The sequence below is a fragment of the Melampsora larici-populina genome, assembly GCF_000204055.1.
Source record: "Melampsora larici-populina 98AG31 unplaced genomic scaffold MELLAscaffold_5, whole genome shotgun sequence".
Taxonomy (NCBI): Eukaryota; Fungi; Basidiomycota; class Pucciniomycetes; order Pucciniales; family Melampsoraceae; genus Melampsora; species Melampsora laricis-populina.
In genome coordinates this window covers 2,349,942-2,371,365 of record NW_006768769.1, presented here as the reverse complement: position 1 = coordinate 2,371,365, position 21,424 = coordinate 2,349,942, and the positions used below count along the sequence as shown (strand labels likewise).

At 37.3% G+C, this 21,424-nt stretch overlaps 5 protein-coding genes across 5 annotated transcripts in view; 2 read left to right on the top strand and 3 right to left on the bottom strand.

Annotated features, from left to right (window-relative positions):
• Positions 1–495: 495 nt before the first annotated feature.
• Positions 496–2,583, top strand: MELLADRAFT_47114 (uncharacterized protein; the record flags this gene model as incomplete). The annotated part of the gene is made up of 8 exons (XM_007406069.1): positions 496–729; positions 810–863; positions 958–1,167; positions 1,267–1,322; positions 1,443–1,607; positions 1,690–1,804; positions 1,895–2,135; positions 2,211–2,583. 8 exons carry the CDS (start codon positions 525–527, stop codon positions 2,251–2,253), a joined length of 1,089 nt encoding a protein of 362 aa, XP_007406131.1.
• A 512-nt stretch (positions 2,584–3,095) lies between these two features.
• Positions 3,096–4,375, bottom strand: MELLADRAFT_115493 (uncharacterized protein; the record flags this gene model as incomplete). The annotated part of the gene is made up of 4 exons (XM_007406022.1): positions 3,096–3,479; positions 3,579–3,904; positions 3,976–4,065; positions 4,194–4,375. The coding sequence occupies 4 exons, from the start codon at positions 4,279–4,281 to the stop codon at positions 3,096–3,098; spliced, it is 888 nt and encodes a 295-aa protein (XP_007406084.1).
• Positions 4,376–8,251: 3,876 nt separating this feature from the next.
• On the top strand, positions 8,252–9,961 carry MELLADRAFT_74203 (uncharacterized protein; the record flags this gene model as incomplete). The annotated part of the gene is made up of 5 exons (XM_007406070.1): positions 8,252–8,708; positions 8,794–8,957; positions 9,058–9,194; positions 9,281–9,424; positions 9,507–9,961. The coding sequence occupies 5 exons, from the start codon at positions 8,303–8,305 to the stop codon at positions 9,571–9,573; spliced, it is 918 nt and encodes a 305-aa protein (XP_007406132.1).
• A 4,197-nt stretch (positions 9,962–14,158) lies between these two features.
• Positions 14,159–19,953, bottom strand: MELLADRAFT_76888 (uncharacterized protein; the record flags this gene model as incomplete). Its single annotated transcript, XM_007406021.1, has 5 exons — positions 14,159–15,712; positions 16,128–17,662; positions 17,701–18,406; positions 18,614–19,722; positions 19,802–19,953. 5 exons carry the CDS (start codon positions 19,951–19,953, stop codon positions 15,078–15,080), a joined length of 4,137 nt encoding a protein of 1,378 aa, XP_007406083.1.
• Positions 19,954–20,776: 823 nt separating this feature from the next.
• MELLADRAFT_103294 (uncharacterized protein) overlaps positions 20,777–21,424 on the bottom strand; it is a gene marked incomplete at both ends in the record, with an annotated part of 7,227 nt that continues 6,579 nt past the window's right edge. Inside the window, 4 exons of the mRNA XM_007406020.1 lie at positions 20,777–20,924; positions 20,985–21,115; positions 21,185–21,295; positions 21,355–21,407. Of these exons, the coding sequence (XP_007406082.1) occupies positions 20,777–20,924; positions 20,985–21,115; positions 21,185–21,295; positions 21,355–21,407 (443 nt within the window). The remainder of the gene's footprint in view (positions 20,925–20,984; positions 21,116–21,184; positions 21,296–21,354; positions 21,408–21,424) is intronic.

Below are 21,424 nucleotides of genomic sequence, written 5' to 3'. Positions count from 1 at the left end.
AGATGTGAACGTGAAGGTTCGAATGAAGAATGATGGATGGTTGAGATGATTTCTTTCAACGATTCGTAATAGATTTTGAAGGTTTAGTTGATTGATTGAAGGAATTGTAATAAGTTGAGTTGTAAGAGAGTATGAGTTGTGATGATTCGATAAATAGATAGATAGGTTAGACTGGTAAACTGCGTTCACAATCTGGTAAACTAGCAGCAGCAATTAGGTAGGTAGCTCACTTTCTCATTTTCATTCACGATTTCTAGAATCCAAAGTGTACAGTAGATTGTAGCATTAAAGAAAGAAAAGAAAGCTCAAGTTTTAAGAAATCTCAGAATGCTGATGATGATGATGATGATGATGATGATTTGATCGATTGAGTTGAGTTGATCGAGAATTAAAACCAAAAAAACTATAAAAATTAGAAATAAACCACCAATTAACCACTCAGCATTCTCACTCTCAGCATTCTCAACTCAGCACTCTCAACTCTCCTCAGCTCTCCTCTCACTCTCGATCTCAAACCATCCAAGATGATCAAATCAACTCAATCTCAACTCTTATCAATCTCAATTCCAATCCTAATCACCTTAATCAGATTCACAAGCTCATCATCATCTTCAAACATAAACCATACACCAGAAGCTCAACATTTAGAAAACGGTAATATCAAAAATAGACTTATTAAAGGTATCACTGAACCTACGATTCCGATTCGTAGTCATTCGATTTATGCTCGTAAGTCATTCAATTCACAAATCATCTTATATATATTATCATTATTTTTTACTTAACTTTGTTTTTTGTTTGGATATCAGCTTACGTGGATTCAGATCTACAAAACAGATGGTTCGATTTCGGAGGTTCAACAAGTAAACCCCATCCCTTCCCTTCTCTCAAACCCAAAAAACCAATCACTCTAATTCCCAAATCACTCTAATTCCCCCCAAAAAAAACCATAATCAGTCATAGACACGAACAAACAAATCAGATTAACCCAAGACAGATCATCCCAAGCCGGATTCCTATGGTCAAGACAGCCCATAGCACAAACGAATTTCCAAATCGAAATCGAATTTAAAATCGATGGAAAATCTTCTACTGTCTTTGGTGATGGAATGGCTATTTGGTTAACTCAATCTTCTACTCATCTCGGTCCTGTCTTTGGTGCTGCTGGTACATAACATACATAATCACATTTTTTTTTCTTTTCCTTTCTACTTGCTTTTCTGGTTCTCGATCTTGATTGTTCTTGGTGGGTCTTTTTGGTTGTAGATCATTGGACTGGTTTAGGGATCTTTATAGATACTTTTCCAAACTCTCGTCACTCCGTACGTCTTTCCTTCTCTTCCTCCCAAACCCTTTCCTACACCTAACCGAACCCCGTCTCTGTTTTTGTTTTTGTTTCTGTTTTGTTATGGTTTTGGTTTTGGTTTTGGATGTTTTTCTAGTATTCGTTTCCAAGAATCATAGGAATGACGAATAATGGATATATGAGTTATGATGTAAGAAAAGATGGAGACGGTCAAGAATCCGGTGCATGTTCTTTATCAATCAGAAGATCAGATGTGGCCAGTAAATTAAGGATCAGTTATGTTCAATCTAAATTCTTAGAAGTAATCATCCATCTCTTCTCTCTTTCTCTAAGAAAACACACAAACTGATTCGTTTGGTTTGGTTTGACGGCCGTCGGTTTAGGTTTTGGTTCATCATGAGAAATGGGATGAATGGAATCATTGTTTTACGATTGAAAATTATTCGTTACCTGATAAACCTATCCTAGGTTTCACAGCTCATACAGGGGAAGTAAGTGGTACGTGATCCAAACCCTGCCCTCCCTTACCCTTACCCTCCAGAAAAACCCTCTGAAAGTGAAGTTGATATATGATTTTCCTCGGAACAGACGCACATGACATAGTCTCAGTTTCGTCTACCGGAATCGTTTATCATCCACCAGAAGATTTAAACAACCCATCTAAAAAGAAACCAGCTTGGTCAAACCATGACGAAGGGAACCGATCGGGTGGTGGGATCGGATCGGGTAGGATGGGCTTAGGTGCTCAGATCCTGACGGTTTTTGCTTGGATTATTAAGTGGGGCACTTTACTTGGATTGATTGGATTGGTTGGGTTTGGGGCAAAGAAGTAAGTCGGGTTTTCGTCGGTTGTCAAGTTTTTGTGGAGGGAAGGGTTGGTTGATCTTTCGTTTCTTTTTGGTAGGTATTTTAATAAGTATCAAAAGGAATCTTTGAAGAGGTTTTGAAATTCAAGATGAGAAGAGAGTTTGGTTGGAAATTGAATTGAATTGCATGATGATGATGATGATGATGATGATGATGATGAATGAGAGAAGAAGAACAAACAAAACGAAATGAAATGAAGAGATCAAAGTATAAGATGAACTTGATCAATTAAGGAAGATTAAAGGGAAGAAACAGATGAACATGTTGTTGATTGTTTCAAAAAGTTTGTAAAGAGAAAAATTAGGAAAGAAAAATGATGATTTCATGGGAAAAAAAGTGACATTTGTTTTGTTTTTGTGTGTGTGTGTTAGTGTTCTGAAATTTGACAGATGTGAAAATTGCATAGTAACAAACAAAAACCGATTCTTAGTGTATATGAAGAAAAGATGAATCCTTTTCTTTGAGAAAAGGAAAGTAAATGTTACTTTTAAAAAAGTCAAATTTAATTTGATCAAAATTATGAATCAAAAGGTAAGAAAAGCAAAGAAAAGAAAAGGATGTAAACCGACTGGAAAGAATTGAAAGAAAATAAATGATTACATTGGTTTTGGTTTTATCAAATTCAAGTTTTTGAATCTTGAAAAATGTCTCAAATAAGTTTATGATCAACTAAAAGACTTTGGTTGCTTTAAATGAAATTTGAAGATCATTTTTTCATTTATTGGAAATCAAATTGGGTTTAGATTTTTTGGGTTTCTCTTTGTTGATAAATCATAAATAAGATTATGAATTTCTAAAAAAAATCAATGTTGGTTAAGATTAAGTATGAATTTTCAAATATCTAACTATACAAATACAAAGATGAATCCAAAGCATAGAAAAAAAAACTCAAGTTTGCAAAATGATCTTCATAAAAGATAATTCAATTTTCAATCGAGTTTGATTTTTTAGTTTTAGAATGATTTCGTTTCCTTTTAGATTTTTGAATTTCTTCTTTCTTTTCTTCTTTAAACCTGTTAGGTTTAACTAAACTTGAATCCTTAAACTTTTTTGTAAGACTACTCATCGGTTTCTTTGATTTCTTTTTAATACTTAATGGATTAGGTTCTTTTTTCTTTTTAGTTTTCTTTAGTTTCTTTTCTAATCTTTCATTTGATTTACTTGTAATAGTAGTGGTTTCTGGATTTGTTAAAGATGAATTGGGTTGGTTGGTATTGATGATTTGGAGGTTTGTGGTTGGATTGGAGTTGGAGGATTGAAGTAGTTCTAATTCTTCTTTTGGAATATGTAGTTTTTGATTTTCGATCTATAAAGAAACCAAAGAAAACCATTCATCAAAATCAAACTTTAAACCCCCAAAAACAAGCTCTCAAATCCAACAAGAAAATAAGAAAGAGAAACTGACCTCTTGTCTTTTAAGTTCACTAGCAGGACCTTCATCTTCCAACAAAAGTAAACCCGATTTATTAAGATAAAGGATCGGAACCCCAATCACATTCTTTCTTAAAAAAGTCCGAAACTCAAAATCTTGTGTAGCAATCAAATATCTTAATTTGTTTTCTTTAAAACCAATGATTCCTTCAATACATTTTATTGAACTTTCTTTGGTTTTCCAATGATTACATTTCCTTCTTTCACATATGGATCTGGATTGATTGACTGCTTCTTGTGCGATTTGGTTACCTTCTTTGGCTAGATTGATTAAATGTGAAATTGTACATTGGGTAATCACTAGAAGTTTGGTCAAGGTTTCGGGTTTTCAGTAGGTTTGGGATAGGCAGTTTATAGAAGTCGAAACTTACTTGGTTTAACTTTTCCTCCTAGAACAGATTCTAATCTAGAAACCAAATCGATTTTTTGAGTCATCACAGTAATCATAAAATCTGCATCAACTATATATCAATCAATCAATCAATCAATCAATCAATCAAAAAAAAGAAAAAGATAAATCAGTTATTAAATCTTTGATTGAAATTGATGTGTCTGAATTAAGATAAAGAAAGAAAAGAAAAAGTCTTACCAATCACTTGATAAGGTTCTCTAAAACTAAATACAGTATTATAAATTTGCATAGTTCTTCTATTAGCTTTTGTTCTTTTAGTTTTCATCTTGTTTTTGCCTTCTTCTTTTCGGTTGGTTGGTTGGTTGGTTTCTGATGTGTTTGAACTTTGAAGTTGAAAAGTATGAAGTGTGAGGTGGATTTGATGGGTTGTTGTTTGGATTTTGGAAACCAAAAAAGTTTGGTTTAAGAAAGTGAATTGGGTATAAGCATATCTCTTGTATGGATTAGAACATGGTTTCAAACCGGTTCTCCTACTGCAAAACCCATACTTTTGAACTTTTACTTGATCATCTTGAGACTTGAACTCTACTGATGTAAAAATTAAATCCAATTTTTTTTTTGAAACATCTTCCTTTTTTTCTTGATAAATCTGGTTTGTGAAGATAAGATGATCAGCTAAACCAATCAGAACCTCAACCCACCTTTCTTTCAAAATCGATTCATGGTACATATGTGATCTTGACTGGGAGGAATTCAAATCAAACTAATCTGATTCTCGCAGGACACATCAACTTCTCGGATTTCACAAGACCTACTTCCAACATGACTGGATGAAGTTCAGATTAATTGATCAAAACGAGCATCATTATCTGATTTTTCAAATCATCGAGTACTACCACCATTGAAGTCTGTTCAAGATTTACAGGAAAACCCCAATTCAAAGTGCTCAAACAAAATCATTAATCATCAAAGAAGTTACATGTACAAGAACTTGAGCACTCAAGTCTAAACCTGTGGTCTCATAAACAGCTCAGAGAAAGTTTAAACTACATAGTCAAATACTCTAAGAGACTCGGGGTTTAGATCGTAAGCTGTCTTTGAATATTATGGAAACAATGAGGGTTGAAAAGGACTTTGATGAGGGGCGAGAAAATAGAGGGTTATATCAAGTGATGGTCAAATGGCTGTGAACTGACGGGCTTATTATATTCATCTATCTTAAGTTATGATTCATTCTCGTGGTTGAAAGAGCTTACTCTAACTAATATGATCTCCCATCAACATAGGCTCATTGAAGGAACACAAGGAACTCCAATAAGCAAGAACATAGAAACTGTGGCTTCATTTCGTTTTTGTGGCACGTATATTATATGTCTGATCCGTGAAAGGTTTCCCCTCTATCAAATGGCCAAAAATGATTTCCAATGCCACCTTGAGCATAGATCCATAATGCTATCTGTCAGTTCCTGGCTCTACCACAGATCAAGATGTGTTGCATCAAGAAGCTTAGAAATTTTACAGTCACGACTCACGGTGATCTCAGTGAGTGATGCGGTTCAAAATAGCCTGTCTTGTAGATGCAGGCAGAAAGCATATCAGAGGAGATTTCATTGTTGGTTCCACTTTCAGCTTTTGGTATACAACACAGTGTACATTACCTTGAAGTAAGAGATCACAATAACTCTTGTGATGGGTCCTAATTATAACATAGTCTTACATATGTTGTTTGATAATTCTCTCTTTCATGTTCAAGCTTAATCTTTCGGTATGTTAGTTAAGTTAGAGTGATGGCTACACCACAAGGACACTCGGATATATTCAGGATGTCCTCTTTGTTTGCAGAGGGCAAGACATCCTGACACGCTCTCCTGCAAGACGTCCACCGGATATCCCCCTCACGGAGCATTCCAAGATGTGCTTCAACTGAGGACACCGCCATGGCATCCAAAGGATAACATGAGGATGTCCCACCTCAAGGTCATCTCAATGATGTCCCGACTTGGGATGCCATCCCAATGTCTTGATGTAGGACAGTCGGGACATCCTCTTGCAAAAAGGTGTCTTTGTGAAATCTCTACAAATTCAATTGAGGAATTAAAGATTATAGTTTATTAATAATCAAATTCCGAATTCGTCAATAACTTCATAATCTGATACACAATGTGAATGGACCACTTGTTGGCATTGCGTTTGTTTTCTCTCTATCAAGTTAATTATATTTTGGTACAGTCAAACCGGAAAAGCTTGCCACCAATTCCCTGCCAATTTGCTTGAGTTTTGCGGGCAAAATCGGTCAAGCTTTTCCGGTTTGACTGTATTTGATTTTCTTTTCATAAACAGGTTGTCTTCTTGATCAGAATCTCTGGCTGATTATTCCTTATACTTTTGTGCTCAGTTTTTATCTCATTCGAGTTTCATTAATTTCCTTTTCTGGTGATATCCTTGAATCTCAATCATACATTCTTCATACGATCCAACAACTAATAGATCACCACGACACCAAGCGTAATTGATCTCAGGAGGAATTGGCGACTTTAGTTGTTGTTTAAAGGTAATTAGAATGTACTTTGCTTGATTATACAAGAGTATTAATGATTCATTCTTGACATACTAGTAGGATTCTTCATTAACCTGCCTTATTTTACATCACCGAGTTCCTATCTGTTTAGGTTTGCAACACATCCTTCCATATTTTCGCATTTTTGTTCCTTTACTGAATTTTCTTGTTTCCTATCTATGCAATTTGTGTTTTGTTGTTGCAATAAGATCTCAAATCCTTCCAACTAGTTCAGCAATAAGGTGGACCAGGCTTTGAGTTGGGCTCGGCTAAGTTCTCTTCTCGCCAACTCGAAGAATATAGCCAAAAGATCGATCTCTTCTCATCAAGTACACCGGTAGGCAAACCATAGTCCAGCTAGTCTGGGTTGAGTTGATTATAATTTCCCTTGAAATCTGATACACTAATACTCTATTACTGGTTCAGTTCTTAGCGATCATCTCATACTAATCTCAATTCTTTCTTGAATTCTTCTCGAGGTTACCATCCATTCATCCATCCATCCATTGACTTCATTCTTCATACATTTTTCACTGGCTTAACGGTCTTTCTTTCCATTAGGACCTTATCCGCTAATTCAACTTCTACCACATCACTTCATTAACTACAAACTACTGACTACAAATCAATCCAAATCCAAGACTGATTGACTTCGCTTCTTGATCTCAGTCACTAAAATCAGAAAAGGAATTTGTCAATTTACAATTTATACCAATACCATTAAACAAGTTGTTCAACAATTAACCGAATGTCATCCAACGCTCAATACCTCACCGATGAACTTGATCATCCATCTGTTTCATCCGAACTCGATTTTCATGTATCTTTCGAAACCGATTCCAAGTTAAATACTATTGATGATCCGAACACCAGAAGATCAATTCCATCAGAAAAAGAAATCGGTTCATCAAATGATCTTAGTTCATTCATAGAAACTCCATCATATGTTTCAAATGCGTTATTAGATACTGAGATTCCTGATTCGAATTTAAGTAATTTGGTACTTCATGATTCACCATCTGTTCGAAACACCGGTTTCCGTTTATCTTTTCCTGGACATTATTCTTCAACCGAATCAAATCAAGAAGACAGAAGGAGTTCGATTTCATCATCTGATAGATCTGTTGAATATCAATCTACGATTCGATCAGCTTCGATTTGTTCAAACTCGACGGATGAGATCGAATGTTTATCTGTTCATCAATACGACCGATCCAAAGGGATCGATGGAGAAAGCCCATCTGGTCCTTCTACTCAAGTGATTGATGAAAGTTTCGAACAACGAAACTTTCCTCCGATCAGAAGGTTCAGTATGATCGAAGATGATTTCAAATCGTCTCATACTTTTTCAAATCCTATTCAACAACGCAGAAGTACTCTTGAAACCAATCCTACGTCTCAACTCGATGGAAACCCTGTGATGGGTACCAGACGCTCGAAGCCTGTTGCCATTTCAATCCAATCTAATTCACTCGCCTCACAATCAATCAGTCGAACCAAGATTTCTGTGAATCGTCCAATCGGTCTTCGAACTATGAGCTCGGCCCACGAATTACGCGCTCTATGTGCTCCACAACGTGATGCGAGTTTTGATTCATGGTTAGAAGATGTTTGTAAAAGAGCCTGTGCGAATCCAGACCGATCCTCTAGTGGATTACGACACCAATCCTCATTTGCTAGACTTTCTGCAAAAGCTCCAGTCTCAAATGTAGCACCTACGGTACTTTTGAAAGAAGAAATCGCAGCACTCAAAACGGCTGTGATCAGTTTAAATGGTTTACAAGGTTTAATGTCACAAGAAATCCCCATGAAATCTACAGAAGTAGTCCGAGAACATTCTTCAAGTAGTTGTGGTACCACTGCATGTGAAGTCACAACCGCCGATCTAATCCAACCAAACGAACCTCAATCTCAACGTAAACTCTTAGACGAATCATCTACCTCACTTGCACAACGATGTGTTTTGAAAACTCAATCGGGTAATCCTATCACATTTAAAGAAATCATTGGTAGATCTCATCGTACGATTGTGATCTTTATTCGATTCTTTTGGTGTGCACTTTGTCAAACTTATGTTAAGGAGATGTCTCAAAGGTTTTCAAAACGGACAGAAGCTTTTCGAAAATTAAAAGATAGTGGTACTCGAATCGTTTTGATTGGTACAGGTGATTGGAGAATGATTGCTTCTTATCGTGGTAAGTGTTTTGGTTGGCTCCAATTACCTAAACTTAGTAGAACTTTACTAAGACCGATTCGGATTTTTGAATTGATAATCATTAGAAATGCTTGATTGTCCATTTGAGATTTATTCTGATTCGAGTTCAAATAAATTACTTTTTAAACAATTCGGACTTGAACGGACTATGAAAGGAGGTAAGAATAGTGAAAAAGGTGATTATTTACGAGAAGTGAACACCAGAAAAGTGGTGACCCAATCTATCTTGGTAAGTTGGAAAACTTTTATCCCTCTATTTCAAAAAGAAAACAAAAAGAAATACTTGGATTGATGAATATGATGGATTTTTCTTTTCTCTTTCTCTTTAGAATATTAATAAGATGCCATTTAGGAATCCAGGTTCATTTACTCAACTTGGTGGAGAGTTTTGTTTTGAATCTAACTTGAAAGTTGATACGCCTAGTATCATTCCGTCTCCTTTAATCCGTATCAAAAATAAAAGATTGTAAGTGATTTTTTTGAATTGATGAAATAAAGAATGAAATTGACTGATTGGTTTTTGATTTTTTTGGGGGGTGATGTGTTATACAGTAGTCATTTGAGCCTCAGACCTGCCGTCTCGGTCTTTAAACCTAAAATTAAGATTGAGGATAAGATAGTGACTGATAAACATTATCAAAAGACTCATGTGGTTACTGATCCTTCTGTTAAATGCGTTTATGCTAATCGGATGACGTAAGTCCTAAACCACCTAACTGTATTTCGCTTTCTTCTTGAGTCAAACTAATGAATCGATGGATGTTTGTCATATCAATAGGAATTCAAGAGATCATGGTACTTTTAAACAATTGTTTGATAGTATTGGACTTAAAATATTGGATTGATTGAGGTTTCTTTTCCAGTTATGGATTGGTTTTTTCTTTAAATCATTCAACAGAAACCCATTTTTTGCTTTTTTTTCTTCTCACTTTTATTTATCTGCATTTTTTTTTGACTTAACTTTACTCAACTCAAGCATTTCCTTATCACTTTTTTCAACCTACTCTTCATTATTTTCTTTTTGCTTCTTCTTCTTCTTGTTGTTGTTGTTTTACTACAATCTAATTTAATATCTTTCTTGTAGCCTCTCAAAGTATGAGTATTTTGTATTTTTGAAAAGATGGACAGAGATTTTTGTAGTGAATTTTTTTGTTAGGAAACCGGTTTTAATCAACTTGCTTTTTCTTTCAACAATCTGTATACTATTGCAATTCTATTCTATTGCAAAACAAAAACAAAAGTCATGTTGAAGTTAATGATTGAAAGTTTGACCAACTTGGTATTTGCGAGCCCTTCATTAAGCAAAATCAAATCTCTAATGATTGTTGGTTTTGAAATTCATAGGTTTTCAGATTGAAAATTTGGATAAGAGATTTTCTAGAATATGTATGTAGTAGAAAGGTCTATGAAAATTTCACACATCAAAACTGTCATCTTACTATTCCAATATATCTTGTAAAGACGATTGAAGTGAACAAGTGATCAAACTGAATCATTTCTTCACACATGAATCAATATGAAGAAATAAACTTGAGAAAGGAAGAAAAAGATTAGATGAAAGACATTGAGGCTGGGTTCACTTAGCCTGGATTTTGTGGATGCCCATTCTCCTTGAGCGCTTTTCAAATGTGGCTTGTAAGTAACTTAACTGACAATCAACAGTAATTGACTTACAAGCTTGAGGGCAAGGATTGAATTGATCAACACCACATTTGTTGGAAGTTTTTGTTGGTCTGTTTGTAAAGATTTTCTTTGAGTAATCAGTTACAGAATATCCTTTACTTCAGTAAGAATAAATATGGAAAACTGACAGCAATCAACAGAGCCTGAGGTGTCAAACAAAAAAAAAACAGGATAATCATAATAGTATTTCAAATTTAGCTTTTTATTGATGGGATGATGTGTGAATCCTCTTTTGGGGTTTAAGCCAAGATTGAACCAGGTTTTTGTAAGTATAAAGTTTGATGAATGTCTCTTCACTAAAAAAAATCAATCTGTGCACCAAATTTGCTATCAAATAAGACCCTTTCTTATTCTGAAGATCCCCATTCAACTAAAGATGAACAAAACTGAATCACTACTATTTTATCATGGGAATCAGCCTTTTGTGAGATGAACCAAGCAAGGCCTTGTTGCAGGGTTGTATTGCACTCAATGTTGCTGCCACTACACTACAACCCCAAAGACCGCTCAGGCAGTGAGAATGTGCAAGCCTTCTGATAAAAAAACATATGCTTTGTGGGTGAGGATCTTGCTACATTCATGATCAAAAAAATCAGTTTGCCAAATTTGAAAATAAGATAATAATATAAAATGCCTAGGCAGGTTTCAACACCGGTGGGTCTCAATTGATCAGGTATCAAATAACATGTTCTTGTCAAGGAGAAAAACAAATATGACTGATCTGTTACCAATGGAACAGTCAACAACCCAAAAGCCAGTCTTTTTGTGACAAATCAATGGATTTCTGGAAATGTGAATGCATTGAAACTTACTAAATACTTGGTATAAAGCAAGTACTGTGTGGTTTGGGAAATCCAAAAGCCTAGGGTATAAATTGCCTGAATTAAAATAAGACCTTATGTAGCATATGCATAACAAATGTGCAACACTAATAAAATGTGTGAAAAGGAATAAAAAATAAAGCTTAAACAGATAGAACAAAAAAATTGCACACCATTAAGAATATTTGATGAAAGAAGAATAAAGAATTTAAATAATAAAATATAATAACCTAGAGAACCTTGAAAATTTTAAAGAAACATAACCAATCAGACATAACAAAAGACAATAAACAACACACATAGGAATTAAAAAAATAATTGTTTTAGAAAAAAGAAATATAACAAAACAAAACAGGGAATGAAAAAGAGTTGTTGGGCTAAAATCAATGATAAGTGAGCAGAAAAGATGATACAAGATCAGATCAAGGAAAACAGAAAATGTGAAGACAATGGGAATAAATCAATAATTTGAAAAGATGTGGTCAACAGCATATGGCATCTTAACTGTAGATATTACAAAAGCCTGTTAGTAAACAAACATGTGACAATACAGTCTCAACTTAATCCACATTCCCATCAGTTAATAGGCAAATCACCAACTACTATCAATTTTGCATTGTAATGTTCCCTAGAGGCTTTAGAGGTTCCTTGATCATGTGCTGTGCTGTGGTGCCAGCCCTGGTCCGTGTTTCCAATGTGTTCCATGCTTTTTGCTACACAGTGGCCCATGGTGAGTATTCAGACCAAGTTCAAAGAGGATAAACAAACAACATGATCTAATCTTTCAAATCAGATTAAATGATAAATCTTCACACTACATACAGTCCAAGCCCAGAGTAGCCACAAACAAAAATTTGTAAGTAAAACAGATACATACATAGGTCTCATTTCATTCTCCTACATAAGAATTTCCAAGCCTTTCTGTCCAATATTAATCAAACAAACCAAACGGTAAAGATAAACCACTTCCAGCAAGAAAGTGTCTCAAAAACTCAAACCTCTTGGAATTCTTTCAATCAAAAGTTTTCCAAAAAAAAACCAATGATTCAATTTATACTTTCCCTCTCTCTCTCTCTTTCAAAAGATCAAGTAACTGTAAATATTATCATTATATTTAAACCATCAAACTTTAACTGAAAAACTATATATTACTTTTGCTAAAAACCTTGGCCCGATCAAGAAAAAATAAAACAGAATTAGACCCAGAATTCACCGCAGCAGCCACAACGCAGCAGAGAGAAAAAAGTTTGAGGGTGCTGTCACATGTGGTGTGATCTCCCTCCTATTCGGTCCTTTTGATTCCCCCGTTGCCGCCAAAATTTGTTCATATTCTCAAAATCCCTGCCAGCACTTCGTTTTCCTCACCAAACTCAATCCCCCGCTGCTTCTCGCATCCTGGAAATGTGTCCTATCCAGTGTGGACAATTGATGGCTGGTCTCTGTAAGGAAAAAGGTACGCTTTTTTGCATTAATCCCTCCATTTGTCTTTTCAGTGAATTTCATTCAACTTGCTGATAATCCCCAACAACATTTCTAGGTATCTTCTCCAATAACTACCATCATACTGTCCCAAGTTCAACCCTTTCGAGTTTGGATTCAATATGTCAAAGTTTGATGTCTGGAGATCACATCTTTTAATTACTAGGTCAAATCCAATCAAACGGAATTAACACACAAATTGTACCATCGTTGTAGTTTTCAGATATTTGAAGATAAGCTTGATCATTTAGAATCAATGAATTGTAGTTATCAAAGATTGTGATTGTATAGGAATTAGAATCGATGAATTGTAGATAAGAGTGGTGTGAAAATTGAAATTGTTTCAATCTTCTTCATAGGATTACAAGCGGATCGATCAGTTTTGGTCTTGTTCAAAAACATCAGTCTCTAGATGACACAAGAGAGCTGAGATTGTTCAAAATCTTCCTCATAGGAAGATAGGAAGGTCAATTGGTTTTGACTAAGCAAAGCCAATCGATTTTTGACTTTGAATGTCTTCAAGAAAACTGAAATGGTTTTTGATCCTGTTCATAGGACCATAGACGAATCGAATGGGTTTGGATAACTTGAAGCCCGATGATATCTTTTATTGCCCTCATAAGAGATCTGAGATGGTTCTCAGCTTGCAATCATAGGATTGCCTCATAGGAGAATCAATCGGAATTGATTGGTTGTGATATTTTTCATGACCAATCGATGATTCTGACAATCTCAACTACGTTGAAAAATCACTCACGTTTTGGATATCTTTCATAAATTATTTCATCTCAGACTTTTGGTATTCAGCAGAGCTCGCACCGGACAGGTTGGAGATATGTAAGATACCTCTCAATCAACTTGCCCTTCTTCATAAAAGCTTGTCATCTCTTATCTTCATCTCATCTCTTATTTTCATCTGTTAACAAAAATTCTGCTTGTTATCAACATATGAGGAGTAGTACAGACAGAGAGGTTTCACAAATCAATCCAACACCTCAAACCCATCGCAAAAGAGTGTGGGAAGGAAGAGCTGGTGAGGTGATGGTGAGACAAAGCTAGGTGGACCAATCACTGATATCAGACTGTGTTGCGAGGACGGTCATCTGAATCAAACGATATGGAAGGTTGTTAGAAAGTACCCCAATAGATGATGAATAAGATGTTATTTATAATGTAGCACGTAGAGTGACTTACCAAAAGTTTGACAAGCTCATCTTGCCAGAGTGTGCGACAAAAGAGATGGCCATGTGAGGGTGAACTAGACCCAAGAGATGAGTGACGGGCCAGTGGAATGGAATGGAGGTCGCACCACGTGTGACAGCACCCTCAAACTTTTTTCTCTCTGCTGCGTTGTGGCTGCTGCGGTGAATTCTGGGTCTAATTCTGTTTTATTTTTTCTTGATCGGGCCAAGGTTTTTAGCAAAAGTAATATATAGATATAAAGAAAAAAAATCAACAACACCAAAAAAAAATCAATTCAAAATTCTTTTTTCTTTTCTACAACAATCAAAAAACTTTTCATAAATCATTATAAAATTTAATCCAAAAAAAATCAACAACAACCACCATCTCCCACTACTTCCCCCATGATCCTTCTCTTCTTTCCTATTCCCAAACAAAAAAAACATTACAAAGTTCTAAATCGAAATTGTTCAAATTCCTTTCTTATAACCAAATCCTTTCCCCATCTCTAAACCAAAAAAACAAACAAACCAATCCACAACACTTTTCCAATTTGGTCTTCCTATTCTTGATTCAAGTTTCAATTCACTTCCAAGGTCGACATCAAACAAAGAAAAAAACGATAAACTTGAGGTATCTTCCTATTCGAGATATATGTTTGATATAAATTCGAGAGTTCAATTAGTTAATGAACCGATTTTCTCATGACAAAGAAACCTATCCATCAACAACATAAGTTCATCTTTTGCAAAGGTTAGATGAACCAAAAAGAGACACGCAGAGAGATAGTGTGTGTGTGTGTAGGTGTTGGCATGTGTGTAGCTGTAAGTGTAGGTAGCAACCTCGGATAGAGAAAAGAAGAGGAGAGGAGGGCGCCAAAAAAACAGACCAGAAACACACACGCACACACATAACCTTCTGGCTCTAGAACTTGTGATTTGATCTTGCGGTTGATTTTTTTGCTTCGTTTGATTTCACTCTACTCCCTTTGAAAACACACACACAGACATACAATCGCCGTACCCGGGTCTAAGTTCAAACGTTCAAATTCCTTGACTCCTTATATCTCCAAAAAGTTCCAAATGATCTTCTAAAACTGATTGTTTCCAGCCGTTAGAAAGACAAAAGAGAGGAGAAAGAGAGTATGAGAAGAAAAAGATCGTCCAAAAAGTTTTCTTTTTGTATTACCCCCCAAGTTGAGTTTGTTTGGAAAGTTCAACTAATCCAATAATTTGGTTTTCATTAGCCGCAAGGATTCCTCTAGCTCTAGCTTTCAATCTTAAATTTCGATCTAATGTAACTAAAACTACTTTCTCTGCTTTTTGTTGATCTTCTTCTACGATTTCTTCTTCAGTTTTTTGATTTTGATTAGATTTAATTGATGAATGATTAAAATGTTCGATTTGCCACATAGTTGCTCTCAGAACTAAATCATCTAAATTATATGCATGATCAGTTGAAAATCCTACTTGATTATAATTTGAATGATGTTGATGAGGATCTTGAAAATTGATCTTTTCGTTTCTGATGGATAAATCTCTTAGATAATTCCCTTTGCTAGTTTGAATCTTCAACCATCTTGATTTGGTCTTGATCGAACTTTCTAAATACTTGATCGCTTCTGTTGCATCTGAGCTCAATCTGTCTTTATTGTTATGATTTTGATGATGTGTTGATTGTGATCCATTGGATTGATTTCCTTTTTTTAATCCATCTAATTCTGTAATCACTACTAATGGGATGATCATCGTCCATTGTTCCGATTCGAGCAAATCTTTCATGATCGATAACATTCCAATCAAGATATTCGTATCAAATACTTAACACAGTATAACCTGGTAATGCGTTCAATCGAAGTTGTTGTTTGTGAGGTGCGCCCTTGATGAGGTTGTTACGAGTTGGAGAAACTTTGACACCATTCGTTCCCGGTGTCGATCTGGGTGGACGGGAGATTTTCGGTTTCTTTGCTTGGTTCAAGATAGCTCTCAATTCACGTCGTCGAGCCTAAGATAGTCAACAGGAACACAGTTAAACATCTTATCAAGTTAAGCATAGATTATGATTTGAACATACCTTTAGTGATCGGACCAATTCATCGTCTTCGGCATCGTCATCATCGTCATCATCTTCATCATGTTCCATTTGGTTATCAATGGCTTCATCAATCTCCACTATCCTTCGCTCCCTGATTGTCCGTTTAGTCTTCAAGAGCCTTTCTTCCTCTTGTTCTCTACGCCTCTCCGAGTCCCATTCATGAATCTTATTTCTCAAACTCTTCAAGATGGCAAACCTAGAATGAGTAGGCATGGTAGGATCGAAACCGAAACCAGGGATTGATTTGGAGATCCACACAGCCACCAAGGAGATCCGTTTCCATCGCGCGTCTCGACTTGCCTTTGATTCTTGAGATTCTTTATCGTCAGGGTTAAGCTCGTCATCCATATCCATTTCATACGAAGCACAACTCAAACTTCGTGTTGGATCAGAAGATGGATCTGGAGATCTTTCCGCTTCGCATGAAGAGAAAGAAAGTAAAACATCCATCTCTGATTCAGGTTCAGAATTTCGATTAACTGGTTGAAATGATTCATTATTATGCCCATCAACTTCTTTTGAAGGTTTCCAATATCCTCTTCCAAATAAGGTTTTGTTTGTCCATTCCATTCCACGTAAACACCAATCTTCTGGTAAAGGATGACCAATCAATTTGAATACTCCTCCAGTTGAACTATGAGTAGATGATTCATTTGACGTAGACTTTAATTCAATTGATTCAGGTATCGAATTAAATAATTCTTGTAACCTCATCCATGGTATGAACTTTTCTAGTTTTCGCATCAAGGTAGAATTGTGACTCATTGATCCTAAGAATGTTAATATTAAAGTCACATATGGACATAATCGGTAAAGATTAGGCTGTAATGCATCCGATAACATATCAAAACTCAATTTTGCAGCCAAAGTAAAAACTATTGGTCCTCCTTCATCATCTACTTCTTGATGATCTGACTTGACTTTAATAGATCTCATTTGGTCTTCGATTAGCGTTGTTGAATTCATCACTTCATCTTCGTGATTGGGCTGACTATCAGTGTGTGAAAAGGTATCGGAATGTTGATCGACAGATGAAGCAAGCATACCGTCATCTGAGCTGATCGATTGCGATGGACGTCGAAGGTTTAAACTGTCAGGCATTACACTGGGTGGTGTATTGGATGAATGATTCACCAAGATGGCCTGTGGTGCGATCATCAATGTTTTACCTGTAGATGCAGTCATTTTGCCAACTGCTCTTTTGCCACCCAAGTGACGAGATCCCATGTCCGTACCAGATTTTTGTCGAAAAGATTGATTCACTCGTATCACTCCATCATCTGCTCCATATTGCAGGAGTGCACAGATGTTGATGGTGGCCATCATCACCCAACTAGCATCTGACATTACTGGCTTAGCAACAACAGTCGGAAGTCGATCGAAATCGCTCACTCGATGATGTCTTTCTGATAAAACTCGATCTTCCGTCAATTTCTCCATAAAACGCGCTAGTTCTTCATGGAAGTCGTCTAATTGGATCTTGGTAAATAACATGCCGTGTAAGTGTACAAAAAGATCATTGATTGACACCTCAGGCCTGGTTCGTCTTGATTGATGTTCAGATTCGAAAAAGGGCAAGATCGATTCCCTAGCAGGTAAATAAGGATGCGAGGCTGTCAGGCTATCCTCACCCAAATCAAAAATAGCATAATTCAGTACTGCGCTGTAACTCATTCTGATGAGAAGTAGGAGTGAACAAAGAGAGTTCAATACCTTTTAGTATAGTGATACAATGTCCTTAATTCGTCTCCCTTACTGAGTAAAGCCAGATGGTGATGTAAACGACCCGTGCCGGGACTTTCAGCCAAACCTTTGGAATACCAATCCTTAGCAGTAGCACGCCAAATCTCTTGTTCTTCAAATTCCCAATCTCCAAGTGCTGCAACACCTATGCTTCCACGCATAATCTTCGGAGTTACTGGGACTGCCTTAGGCTTGATCGGGGCGGGTGATAGACGAGTGTCTTCCTCGTCACTGCTTCGGGAATGATGGCTATCACTAGCAAGATCTAAACTGTCGGCCATTGAATGATCGCTTTGAGATCCTTCTTTGCGTCTTCGTCCCCTTCGCTTTCGTCGCATAGCCTTTCCGGCCACCTGATCATCTGCATCGCTGAAATCAGTATCACTAGCATGGACCTCTGAAGTCATCTCATTAGCGATATTCTTAGAGTGTTGATGATTGGATGTTAGTTTAGTCATCAAGCCTGCAACAGCCATCCTGTATCTAGCCAAATCACCAAGTTGTTCGATCCAAATACTTCTGAAACTGCCAAAAGACTGTTCTTCCAGTAAATTAGTGTAGAACCCATAAGCAAAGTAGATGAAATCTGTCATATGTTCCAATAGATGATGATTACTACTTTGCCCAGAGTTAGATGGAAGTGCATGTCGTAAGCGTTCCAGTAGTTGATGAAATCCTGTTTGCCAGAGTCGAGTAGGAATGTTGTATTTTCTGAAGGTAAAGAAATGCATCGAAGCCTGGTAATTTTTGGATTGGGTAGCCATTGTTAGGGAAATGGTGATTGGGCTTTCAGCCAGACTGGAGAAAAGACAGAGGGTGGTAAGAAGGAAGAAGGGGATAAAATTGCTCGAGGGTTGTCAGATCTTGGGCATAGAATCCACACTGTATGAAACAATGAGGGAGACTCCGACAAACTCTCGATGTTGCTTAGCCAATTTCACCCAATAGTCATCCTCCAACAATTTATGACGTCCGTCTTGAGCCGAATTGATTTCACGAGTCTTTGTTTCTTCTTCTTTAGCTTTTGAAGCAAATTCTTCTTCTTTGAGTGCAGTTTCGAGACATACAATATATTTGTAGGCTCTTTTGAGCTGGACAATCGTACTCGTGGGTTTACCCCCTTGATCTAGATGCGAACCATGGCCGTTATCTTCATGTGCGCCGGCTGTGGCTAGCCCACTACCGGCGGTAGCAGAATCTCTATTATCAGATAGACCATTTGCTGCGCCAGTTTCGATCGGGCGGTTCGCTGCAGAGAACTTGACCGGGTCGTGCTTCCGTGGATCAAAAAGCTGCCTTGGGGCTCCATTTGCACCAGCAGTTATTGAGCTATCACCACGAATAGGTTTCTTTGTCTTCCAACGCTCATGACCTGTGAGATCGGCATCCATAGCCATGGTAGATTTCTTGATTGGCTGTGACGAATGAGGTCGTACAGCAGAAGGACCTTCACGTTCATGGCCAGGCTTGACAGATGATTGCGTATTACTCCCTCCGGGGGCTGTGGTGGTTTCGTATTTACTTGAAACAAGCCGATGAGAGTGAGGACGTGTGTTGGCAGAGATAGGAAGACGACCACTATCACCAAAGATCCGGGCTGGAGGATGTGAGCTGGAATTGGGGTCGTACAGCTTCGAAGAGGGTAGGTTATTCGAGGGAGACCTTCCGCCTACCACACCACCAGCGGTAGTCTTATGAGATGATTTGAATCTCGTTCCATTGAGACGACCACGATTGTCTGTGTTTTTGTTAAGTTGGACTTCTTGATCAGGGTTAAGGTTACGACTGAATTCAGATACATGGTGATTTCGACTTCGGGCTGAGCTTGGAGCTAAACGGTGACGATCAGGAGTCGTTGGATTCGCTTTGTTATCAGCATTGTCATCGTTATTGGAATCAGAACGGTTTGGTCTTGGAGACAGGTTGTTCGGAGAAGGAGACGGGTTCGCAGATTGAGAGCTAGTCTGAACTTGATTTCTTTCGGCTCTAGGTCTATAATGTGAATGAAATCGTCAGGAAGAGATATGATTTAGTTTTTAATAGATTCAATGAGATCAAAGCGATGCTTTACCTAGCATTCCTACGTTGATAAGCAGTTAAAGCATCTACCAAAGTTCTTGCGCCATCCTTGGGTTTATTAGAAGTTGAAGGTGGTTTGTTTGGTGTCAGACTAGTGTTTGATTGGGGTAGAGTTGATTGTGATAAAGGAGAAGGGGATGACATGCTCAAGGGGGCAGATTAAACTTGATCATCAAGGATAATGAGAATGAAGAATGAGAATTAGAATAGCAAGTAGTGGATTGTAAACTGAGTGGTCAACAACAAATTAAAGTCAACCTCAGTCAAGCTTAAACTTAGGAGACACACACACCTCACACTACACTACACTGTCACAGTCATTACACCACAAGGACACCCAGCTGTCCGGGGGATGTCCGATTTTTTTGGTGGGGGACGGACACCCCCCCACAACACAGCGGTATGTGCCTGTTTGGACGCCCAAGTGGGGACGACCGAGCAGAGCCCATCGGGCAGCCCGAGGATCGCTGACCTGCATCTACCTGACATCCGTCAAGGTATGTCGTGAGGGTAGTCGGAGCATCGATTCCCAGAGGTGTACTTCTGGCAGTCGGTTGGACATCCAGGCTGCTGAGCACTGGATGACCTGCGGATGAATTTCAGAGATATCTCCGGGTTGTTTTTGATTTGGCTTATATGGATTGGTGAGGGTTTGTGTTTCTTATAGTGTTATTATAGTATTGAAAACACAAATTATTTGCAACCCAAAGGCGATAAACATTGATAATATAAAAGATGATAAAGATGATAAAAATAATAACAATAATCAAAATGACGAAAACGACAAAAACGATGAAAACACAAAGTATAAAAGGAAAAAAGCGAGAAAAAAAATAAAAATGAGAAACCGATGATTGATGATTTGATGAATCAATGATTTGATAAATTGATGAAACTGATGAATTGATGAAAACAATGAATCGATGAGAGATGAGAGATAAGATAATAAGAGTATGTGATTAGCTATTCAACTGGCATTTGTGGGGAGGAAAGGGATGGCGGTGACAACATTGGTTACGCTAGGGACCTCAAATTGTGCATTGGATTTAATCTCATCCCACGTGTTCTTTCCATTGAATAGACCTTGATCTCGAGCAAGGACAATTGCATTGAATCTGGTGATATAGAGGCAGTGTTAGCTACTTTTTAAACCCTTAAAAACTAATCTGACGTACGCTCGGCGATAGTCACGACTTTTGTCGCGAAATTCAGACAAATTGTGATCAATCATTTGCCAATTAGTCAATCCACCTTGTGCCTTACGCTCTTCCGCGCTGGTATTATGAAATACAGCAAGTGCCATTCTCTACGCAAAAGGATAGTGAACATAAAAAGGTGAAATTGAGTTGCGAAAGGGAATAATAAAACTGCTTACAAGGTAAGCAAACCGAGCTTGAGTTTTTGTGTCGACTGCTTTTAGGAGCTCGGTCATGGTACGAGATTCGTTTGGATCAAAAAAATGATACAACCGCCCGACCACAGTCAGCTAGTACCATTCCTTACAAATGTAACAAAATGATCGAAGCTGTTATCTATCAAGCTTACGTGTCCAAGGAGAGCACCAAGGGCTGGCACTTCTGTCTGACCTTCCAGCAAGCCTATCTTGCGTTGTGGC